This window comes from Pyrus communis, chromosome 8, assembly GCF_041283825.1.
Source record: "Pyrus communis isolate YQ-2024b chromosome 8, ASM4128382v1, whole genome shotgun sequence".
Classification (NCBI taxonomy): domain Eukaryota; kingdom Viridiplantae; phylum Streptophyta; class Magnoliopsida; order Rosales; family Rosaceae; genus Pyrus; species Pyrus communis.
In genome coordinates, this window is record NC_142572.1 from 20,508,378 (window position 1) to 20,519,373 (window position 10,996).

At 35.6% G+C, this 10,996-nt stretch overlaps 1 protein-coding gene across 1 annotated transcript; it reads right to left on the reverse strand.

Annotated features, from left to right (window-relative positions):
* Positions 1 to 6,488: 6,488 nt before the first annotated feature.
* Positions 6,489 to 7,675, reverse strand: LOC137718565 (protein ENHANCED DISEASE RESISTANCE 2-like). The gene has a single exon (XM_068458118.2). It carries the CDS (start codon positions 7,587 to 7,589, stop codon positions 6,672 to 6,674), a length of 918 nt encoding a protein of 305 aa, XP_068314219.1. The 5' UTR covers positions 7,590 to 7,675; the 3' UTR covers positions 6,489 to 6,671.
* Between the last annotated feature and the right edge of the window lie 3,321 nt (positions 7,676 to 10,996).

Sequence of the window (10,996 nt, forward strand, 5' to 3'; positions counted from 1 at the left end):
GCGTAGAACATGAGGTTCAAAGTGATTACTAGTACGATGTCTAGAGTATGAGTCGTTGCCCTAAATATTATGATTTTGTAATCGAGGTGATGATTTAATTAGTATTGACTTGTAAAAGGGACATCTAAATATGCAACTAGGAAATAAGCGTACGTACTACGTAGTTTCTAGCTTGGAAAACTTGATCAACGATATTTGACAGGAATTGCTTTCTCCCAGCCATGCATATCTTCTCCAAATCTGCCTATATCTGCAATAAAATACAAATATTGGTTTAATTTTTCAAAGTATTGGTTTGATTTTTCTTATGGGTTTGAATTTTTTGGGTTGTTTGAACTGATAAGACAGACCTAATTAAACTCTTTTAGCAATTAGCATAACACAACGACCTAAATATCAAAGTTAGAGTGGACCACCATTGGCCTGCTAATTACTACTTGAATCAAAATTCACGATTCCATATTCCTGCAGGTCCAGCATGCATGGACGTCCTACGCTGACATCATTATGTAGTAAGCACTATAATAGCAGCACTAGCAAGCCATGTCAAATAGTTATAATATGACATGGATCAATGACAAATTTATGTATATATATTATTAATAGTTATAACGCGTATTATCACATGAATTCTAAATTATTAACACGACGTGACGCATTTATTATCTCACTCAAAAATTTGAACCATTGATTACCTTTACCATTATTAACTTCCCTTTTGCACCACATTCAATTATTGTATGAATGAATGTGTGATTCATATATATTTATAACCAACCAAGGTATGAAAAAGTTATTTGAAACTAGTATTCATGGATAAGTAACAGTAATTATCATGAATAATACGTCTTCCTTTATAAAAGGTAAATTTATTGCTAACAGCACACCAAATTACAAAGAAAAGAGGTCCAGTTAAAATAAATAAAAACAAACAAAAAAAAAAAAAAAAAAAAAAAAGGATTTGGACCGCCAAAACAAAGTTTTGAGCCCAGAACAGAAAAACCAAACAAAGAACCCTACAATCCTGCTTGAACTGCTATCGCGGAACAGAATTCGAAACAGCCAACCAAATCCGCAAAAATGATGGAAAGGACGACTCCAACAACCTCCACAAAGCACCATGTAGATCAAAACAACAACCACAAACCAAAGAAAGCTAGTGAAAGATGACCCACCAACAACAAGGTCACTGGGGGCAACAAAGCCACCGAGGACAAATTCATGGAAGGTGGCGGTGTGAACACCCGAGTCGGAGCAAAACGTATTTTTTTATCCATGGGAGGTGGTGGTGTGAACAAAGGGATTGGCATATTGAATAAGTAGTGGCTAAGGGGGATCCTAGGTTTTATTTGTTCTAGGCTTTTTCACTAAAATGTTTCATGAAATTGACAAAACTCTTCACTTTGTTTTCTGATAATGAAAATCAATAAAAGTAGTCTCCGAGTTTGTCCACCGTAAACCTTTTGATCATTCTTTGAAAAATATGTCAATATCCTCATTAAGTGAAGTGGTTAGTTTGACAAAAATCCTCTTAAAAAGGTATGCACTTCCCGAGAGAATTGCGTCAAAACGCGATGAAGGAGAGTGACTGAAGATCCGCAAATATGTGGGGTCGAGGAAACCCGGAGCCAGCTGGGAAGGGTAGGAGAATGAAGGAATAAAACCATGGATGTGGAGGATGGGAAAGGGGAATTGAAATTGATGGCTTAAGTTTTGAAATTGATGACAGAGGTTTGAAAATTGATTCACTAATTCAGGTCACAACAAGAAGAAACATGCATCAGAACTAGCGGTGCACATGCATGGCCATTGCCACGAACCCAACCAACACAAAACCAAAACCGCTACAGATCATCAGGAATGTTACACACAATTCTTCGAGGAAGACCAAGCAAGAGTCAAAAGTCGTTCATTTTTACCAAAAACGCAGCTGGTCAACAAAACTCAAACTTTGCACCTCCCCTTGTACACGACGAGGCAAAAGTGGTTCATTTTTACCTTTTTGTCACTCGTAAATGTCTCGGAAGGGCAAAGAGAAAATAAAAAGATGAAGGAAAAAGAAAAGAAGGAAAATGTCGATGAATTAGGTGGGTCAAGTTCTCACTAATGCCTCAGCCAGCACTCCACCATGCTTTATAGACTTTACGAGTCCACTTATTCTTGTGTGGATGAAATCCCAGGACACTGAAAATAATGCATCGCAATACACGAGAAATTTTTCAGTGTTGAAAAACGATTTGGTACATTAAGTATCATTATATAAGTAGTTAAAATTATTTTTTTCAGTATTCAACCTCCTGTATTATAATACTTGGTTTACTAGACCATTTTTATGACACACTACTGAAAAATCTTTCGGAAAACTCACAAGGCATGATAATAATGTGAAAGAAGAGTGGTAAGGTTTGTCGTTCTTGTATTGTTTCTTCGTTTGTAAGTTTCACAAACATGAATACTTGAATTCACTTTACACGCGCAAACATGATATTTCCAAGTGTGCGAAATTAGGAAGGCTCTTTTTTTCTCATAAGTTTGTGGAAACAAGAAGTTCAAAACCAAAATTGAAGTCCATTGTCTCAACATAAAACAATTTCCAAGATCCCAAAGATTTATACGAGGAATGACAGTTTTCTCTCCAAAAATCAATGAACAAGTGATTCACTTGTAAAACGAGCATAAATTTTTTAATGTGTTAGGAACACATGTCAGTACACTATATGTAGCACAAGTGGAAGGAGTTTTTTTTTTTTTTTTTTTCAAGTATTCCTCCACTTTAACATATAATATTTGAGAAGTGGTCATCTTTTTCATCTTCTTTTCTATATCACAATTTACTGAAAGTTGCCTAAGATAGCAGCCAAGCACATTGGATTGGAAGTTGCCAAAACAAAAAAGAAAACAAAAAACAATTGCGACTAGGACAAAATGATAATTTTAAATAATATGGATTACGGAAAAATAAATAAAGTAAAAAGCATATCAAAATTGGTCGGGCATTCCTAGTTCTGACAAGTGGATGGTGAATAATGATTCAAGAAATAAAAGGCTCAAAAGAGTCGGACCCCTCTAGATTCTTGATATGAGGCTTGATTTAGAGACTTCGACTGCAAAACAAAAATTTGTTATTATTTCAACTGATGGATTGATTGGAACGTAGGCAATTAGATGCTTTCAACATTAAAATTAACGATATGCAAATTTATGAAAACATAGTTAAATTTATCAAACAATATTGATCATTAAAGAAATTTACAATGAAGTGAGTATATCAACTCTGTTATAGAATTAGTGGGTGAATGCCTACTCAAAAGAATGCCCAAATACTTAGTAATAGTGAGTAATAGTGTTTGATACTTTCAAAAGTATCATCATTGTATTTTGATGGTTGTAGTTACGAGAGTCGCTCTATAAATAGAGCACTCTGTCTATTATCAAATGCACTGCGAAAGAAAGTAAGAGAAATAATATCAGTATCCCTCCCTCTCTTTATCTGCCATCCTTTTTTGTGTTATAGCTACTAAAGTCATAGTGTGATATTTTGCACCTGCTTCGCTCATGTCCTTAGAAAGGTTATCTCTCTAACTTTTGTCTATTTATAACAAACTCATTCAAATTTAATCGAAATTAGAGAAAAATTTCTCAAAGAAAAAAATTTAAAGTTCGAAATCTGCAATGGGTTATGACGAAATTTTTATAATTGCTATATGTTCTCAATATAAGGTGAAGTTTGCATTTCACCCCCTTTCCATATTAATTCATGATTTTTGGAATATTTTGATAAAAATATCGATAATTTCGTGAATATTTTAAACACTAGAAACACTAAATGTTTTTATTTAAAACTAATTTAAATTAAAGGGGTAACGACTTAAATTAGAAAAGTATTAAAGAGAAAATGATTCGAACTCGGACATTTTGTATATAGTTTATAAATTATAATCAACAAAAATATATGGATATTATCAATAAAAAAACAAGAAAAATATCGTGACAAGACGAGTTAAAAAAAACCAAAAAAAATGGTACAACTAAAGTATTATTTGTTCGTCTTCGATAGAAACTGCCCTCAGCCACTTAATAATCGGCCGAAAGGTCCTAATCGGAAACACATTAACCTCTTGTTTCATTTGGGTAAAAGGTACTACCACAGTAGGCTAGTAACTTCAGCAAGCTAGGCTAAGGCATGCCCCCTTCGTACCCACCAACCCCAACCCCACATCAGGAAGTTATTAGATCTGCAGGGAAGAATTTTTTGCCAAATTACCAACCGTACCATACCAAAGTTGTGCCAAAAAATTTGTACCATTGGTAATGGTACGGTATTTGTACCGTATTATATATTTTCAGTACGGTAATGATATTCAAAACCATTACCAGTGTATACCGTACCGTACCATTACTATTAATATTATATCATTTATTTATTCATTTATATATATAATTAGGTATTATTATCATTATATATGCACTTTATTTTATTTTTTCCTTGTCATTTATCCAATCATCTCATCCTCTAACATCTATTTTCCCAATAAAAAACCTAAGCCTTCTTATGCTACGACTCTTCATCTTTTCAATCATCTAGCCATCCACTTCATCTATGTTGCTCCCGTTCCGGCAACTCTCTCTCTCTCTCTCTTCGTAGTCCATCTCATCTTCTCCTTCATCAAATTGGGATGTCTTTCTCCTTGGCTTTATCTATTAAGTTAATTTTTGTACAATTTTAAAGAATTTAGAGATGGAACTTAGAAATTTGTGTATTATTATTTTTAGGGGTGTTGGGTTCTTTCATCAATTATTCCATCTATTTACTTCTTGTTTCTTAAATGAATCTCTATAAAATTCTCAAAATTAAATAAAAAAATTTTAGAAACCCAAAGAGAGTTGCCAAAACACGTTTGGGCCTTGAATTGGGTTGAAAAAAAAAATCAAATATTGGGCCAAAAGAATGGCCCAAAACAAAGTGATAATTACCATTACCATACCATGTCAACCGAACTATTTGGCATGCTGAAATTCGGTATACCAAAGTTTGGCACGGTAATGGTAATAGATTTTGTCATACCAAAAGTTTGGTATGGTAATTAGTACATGGGTTTTGGTATGGTAATCGTATTAGTACCACCCCTAATTAGGTCTCCTGCGAAGGAGAGAAACCGAGAAATCTTGTTCAGATGCTTATTACAGTTTTCACATTGAATCAAATGGCATTAAACTTTTCAAGGTGTTGTGTTTTTGTGATAAGTATCTGTTGGAGCGGAAAATTTCAAGTATTTCAATTCTCCACCAACAAAGTAATCTTGTAACCATGTTGAGAAGTCCACAAAACCATATTTGCTTGCTATCAATGAGGAAGGAGGGAGACCTACAATAAAACACTTATACGCTCAAGTCAATGTTTGTTCAGGATACTTGTAAAACATAAAACAATCTCATACCTCTCCTTTTCCTCCAACCCCCTATACTGGTGGGATTATTAGCCTTTGGCATTCAAGTATTGGGCTCCAAGTTTCAATTTCCTTCTATTTCTCCATGTTCTGTGGAATGGATATTAGGTTAATTAATTGTAGCTCCACTCCCCATGTTTGACATCTTAATGGGTTGCTTAGTGGAGTAATTTTTCTGCTCCCACATTATCTTACATATGAGAAATAAACGATAGATGTTATAATATAATTATATCCTAGTTCTCTGCCACTTCAAGACAATACTGCGTCTAATCCCATAATGTCGAGATATCTCTCATGTAATCAATTCACCATCATCTATTGGACACCTGCTAAACTAAGCAACTATTGAACGGATAAGGACAATAGGTCCTATGTATTGGTTCTAAAGAAATATCTCCATAGTGTCTAATTCTTAGAGTAGGATTTCCTCCCCTCCTCATCTCTTTCTCATTTCATCTCCTTCTATTTAAACGGTTGCAATTACGGTACGTCTACATCTTATTTTGAATTTTTTTATATAGAGTATAAGACAAAAAAAGAAAGTGTGAGACAAGAGAATGGAAGGGAATGATATAGGATGGGAAAAAAGTTCTAATCCGTAATTCTTGGAGATAAGGTCTATTTTTACTTCTAAATTTTATAAATTAACGCAATGTACACTATGACACTGAATCATTTCCAATGGAATAGTATTGTCACAATCACACTACCAAACAAGACCTTAGGGTACAATGTACTACCACAAATAATGTCATTACAAGCAAAACGACATATATTCGTTTAAAAAGTACTTTTAAAATAGTTAAAACCGATTTTAATAAAAATATTTTTGTAACCACTTGAAAACCCAATACTTAATAGGCATGCTGCATTTGTGCCTTTTGTGACGTATTTACTGTTACCATATCCCACTACCAAGATCTCTACATCCGCGAGAATTATTTTACTCGCCATACTATTTATTATCATTAAAAGAATTTAAAGGTAGAAATTTGTGTTTTCCATATTAATCCAGAAACCTTAAAAACATGTGGAAAGTGAGAAATCAGTTGCATTGTCATTTGTTGTTACGATTTTCAATTTTATTATCTACACATCAATCCCCATGAAAAAAGGGATGAACCCACCAAGTGAAAATTACAATTAACAACAAATAATAATTAAACGTTTTTTAAATATAAAAAAAAATAAAAAATAAAAAGCTACCGCCGGTTAAGATTCTCAATCGTCGTCGTCGTCGTCGCCGGACTTATGATGATTTACCTTCGACGCAAAACTCAATCCACGCGCTACGATCGTCGTCTGCAGCGCGTCCACGACCGTCGCCGACGACATCTCCATCTGGCATACCCTAACCGCGCCGACTAACTTCTCAGGCAACTCATCCTCCGCCTGCGCCTCCACAACAAACCCCATGTCTATCGTCACGCTCGTCACGTACCTCAATGCGAGTCGCAAAATGGCCTTCGCGATCCCCGAGCTCGCGATATCGACGTCAATCTCGAGGTAGTTGGGTCCTCTGTGGTAATTACACGTCAGCGCCTTCCCCAGCAAACACGCACTGTAATTCCCCACCGTCTTCACGACGATCCACGGCCCCTTCACGATCCGGTTCACGATCTTGAACCGCTGATTCCGGAACGCGTCGTCACCGTGGATGAACCGGTAGAGGAGAGAGCCGGCGGGGATTATATCCTCCGCCGCGAAGTAGAAAACGGCGCTGTGCTGGTCCTTGCCGGGAATCTGGAGATTCACAGCGAAAATGAAGCTCTTCATCGACTTCCCTTGCGACTGAGCCTTCCGCAGCGCGTTGGCCACGCGATTATCGGGGCGGGCGAGTACGTTATCGAGTTTCGTGCTGGATCTGAGCCAGTCGGTGCCGCACGGCTGGAGTAGGTAGTCGCCGGCGGGGCCTTTTTGTTTATTCGACAAGTATTTCTTGGTGCGGAGGGAAAATAGGTCGCCGGGAGGGGACGCCCAGCCGTTGGTTCCGGTGGTGAGGTCCACGTGGCGCAAGGATCCGCCGTGGACGGACTCGGAGATCCAGTCGGCGGTGGAGGTTGTAGAATCCTCCGATTTGGAGCATTTTCCGGCGTGGTCGGCGACGGAGCTCCGGTGCTTTTGCTTTGTTGGACACATGGTGGCAGTGGTGCTTCTCTACTCGTCTCTGTTATTTTGGTTTCGCACTATGACTCTCTCCTGTTTAGAAGCGAGCGCCTCATTTGTCGAGGCCACCGCGGTGTTTAATGGCCAGGGAAACACAAGTGCCCTTCGCTTTGGAGAAAACTACGAGACTGCCATCGTTTCTGAGACAGCTAATTTTGTATATTTATTTCCTATTTGATTATTCATCGCATCTGGGACAGATAATTTACACGGCTCATATATTCTTTTGTTCTTTTTTTTTTCTTCTCCTTTTTCGGAAAGCAAGTAATGCTGGTTATATGTAGTCTGTTTATTTCTTTGTTCTCAAGAGATACTAGGGACTCTTTATAGACTTTCTGTTATATCAATTTAGCGTTAATTATCGTATCAACATCAAAAACATTATGTAAAAAACATGAAATGATTAAAAGTCTATGAACAGACTTACTTTTTAGAGAGTTGGTGTCTTCAAATTCCCTTTTCTACAAATTAAAATAATTTTTTTTATAAGAAATGATATTCATAACTTCAAGTTTCAACCCTACATCAAAAAGGGATACAAGATCTCAAAAATATTAACTTTAAAATTATAGTAAAAAAAATACCACATCATAAAAACAATTTAATTGTTTGTTTTTCATTTTTAACCATTAATTCACATTTATTTTCTTTTTATCATCATAACATGTTCAAATGGATTTATAATTTGGCATGCGAGATCAAGTCTTCTACACCCAAAATAGGTGTGACAACTTTATGATATATGTGTTTGACATATATTAAATTTATAACAACAAAATTAAAAAAAATTAAAATAATATATATGTATCAGTCACTTATTGGGGCCGCAGAAAGGCCGTACATTTTTAATGTAAAAGATTTGGTCTCTGCTTGAACCTTCCATTGACTCTTGGAAAAGAAGACACACTCATACACTCACTTTGATACATGCCTTGGATTAAATAAATCCGCATGTAGCAAATCAAAGAATTAGAATACATATTAATTGAATAAAAACTAATAAAATTGTGTGCACCAATAAACTCACATGTGTTCTTGTATAAAATAATGTCCCATTGTACCTAATTTATTTTATAGTTAGTGTGCTTAACTTTTTATAATGAAAGGCAGACTCGAACTTAATACAGTCTAAAACTTAATAATTTTAAATAGTGAAAAACTAAATTGGAAATTAATTTTAAAATGCAGTTGGTGAAATGATTTTGTATTATAAAATTATTTTTATTTTGGAAGCAATCGTCACTCTTGTTGTCAATTCAAGTATAAAAAATGTATGATTACATTTTGCAGATGACGCTTTAACGGAAAACAGTAATGTTTATGCATTATAGGGCATGTTCGATCCTCACTGACTGTTACATCCCCGTTTGGGGTCCACTACATCCCAGGCTCGCTCCACCACCGTAGCACAATATTGTCTGTTTTGGGTCCCGACCACGCCCTCACGATTTTGTTTCTGGGAACTCACACGAGAACTTCCCAGTGGGGCACCCATCAAACTGACACATCCCGACCCGGAATGTCCACTAGGACCCTGAATCGAGGCGTGATGGTCGACACTTAGAAGGTGACGAAGCCATAAAGTGTGATAATGTAAAAAATGTGAATATATTAAAATCTAAAAGTGCCTAAGTACACGAGTGCACGGTGAGCGGGTCTGGACCCATTTCACGCGTGATACAGAGCATAGGTATAGTATAGTAAGGTAAGATAATGATTATACCATTATAAGAAGACATATGTACCGAAAAGTGCTACAAATCCTCGTCGATACGAAACTTTGCTGCTAGAACCTGGAGGAGTGCAAAAATAGAAAATGTGAGTGAGTGAAACAAAACTTTTCAAACCAATTTCAATTACCAAAGGCAGTAACCCCTCGCCGTAACGCCTGTTATTTCTCACGTCCCAAAGCGGACAATATCGTGCTACGGTAGTGAAGCGGGCTCGTGATGTGGTGGACCCCGGGGCAGGATGTGACACTGACTCTATCGTTTGTAAAAACAAAATGAAATGCATGCCTGCATTTTGATAGTGGAAATCTACACACCCCTATTTTGTTTCCATTTTTGTTTGAAATTGTTATGAGAAGCAAAGATATGTCGTATGGAGCAAAAAGTTGAAAAATCATGCTTCACACCTCCAACCAAACGCAAGATTAACATCATTCTATTAAAAAAAATTCCATATATTCAATTTTAAATATTTAATCCCCTTCCCAGCAACATAAAATCATGGAAGGGCATAACTAACAATTTTTTTTTGCAAAATTACTAATTTCTACTTTTATTTTGTGCGGATAACTGACTAACACTTTCATTAAAGCGAACTATATAATTAGCACTAAATCTAAGCGTGGTTGCTCTTTTGATTCCATGTAATCAATAAGGTGTGAAGCTCTATCATGCATGACAACTAAGAAATTGTATTTTCCTATAATATTGGGTTCCTTACTAATTTCTAATTTGATTCTTACCATTTAATTATATTTAAACTACGTATTAATAAAACTCTGGTTCTTAACTAAAATTTGAAGAAAATTACTATTATGACCCTCTAGTTAAAATTGAATAGAAATAAAAATTATAGGCAATTTAGTAATTACAAAATTATAAATTTTACTATTTTTTTAAGCATCACCCAGATATGATTTTAACATCCAAATTATTCGATAAAAAAAGAATAATATTTATTTGACAAAAAAAATTAATATTTAAAACAAATTTCTGTCTTGTATTTTCATCAGGAAACGAAATTCTCTATTTAATATTGAAAACTGACTTTGATAAACCTTTTGTTTTTCCTAGTTTCTACTTTTCTTAAGAGTAAAGCAAGAGTAAGGGGCATTTTCTGTAAATTCCTCAACACAACGGGGGGACTTCCGGAAGTGAAATGGGAATATGAAAAACTGAGAACTGGTCCGTACTCCCTTAGGACGGTGTGGCCTTGACAAACCGTTTGACTTGACGAATCTGAGCATCTGGAAAGCGACACGTGTTAATATCTTTATGTAAAGGGCATTCGCCTCCTCAACATTTTCGTCCTTTGACAATCTGATTTTTCATGCCAACTTCTAAGTCTTAACTAAGAAAACAAATATCCGTACTCAGAAAATAAAAATATAACAAAATGTTGAATAATTGGAGAATTCATATTCGTTTAAAGAGATTTTTTTTGTGTGATCGAAAGACGTTAGTTTACATATCATTATATAATTATAGAGATACCTTAAAAAAAATTCGCTCCAACTACGTACGACATGCTGTGTACCAATTTATGTTTCGATTGCATTGAAAAGTATCTCATTGGTTTAGTGGCTCAAATTTGACATGTGGCACATGGAGGCTTGTGCTAACAGTCTCCACAACTGGTATTTGTATTAT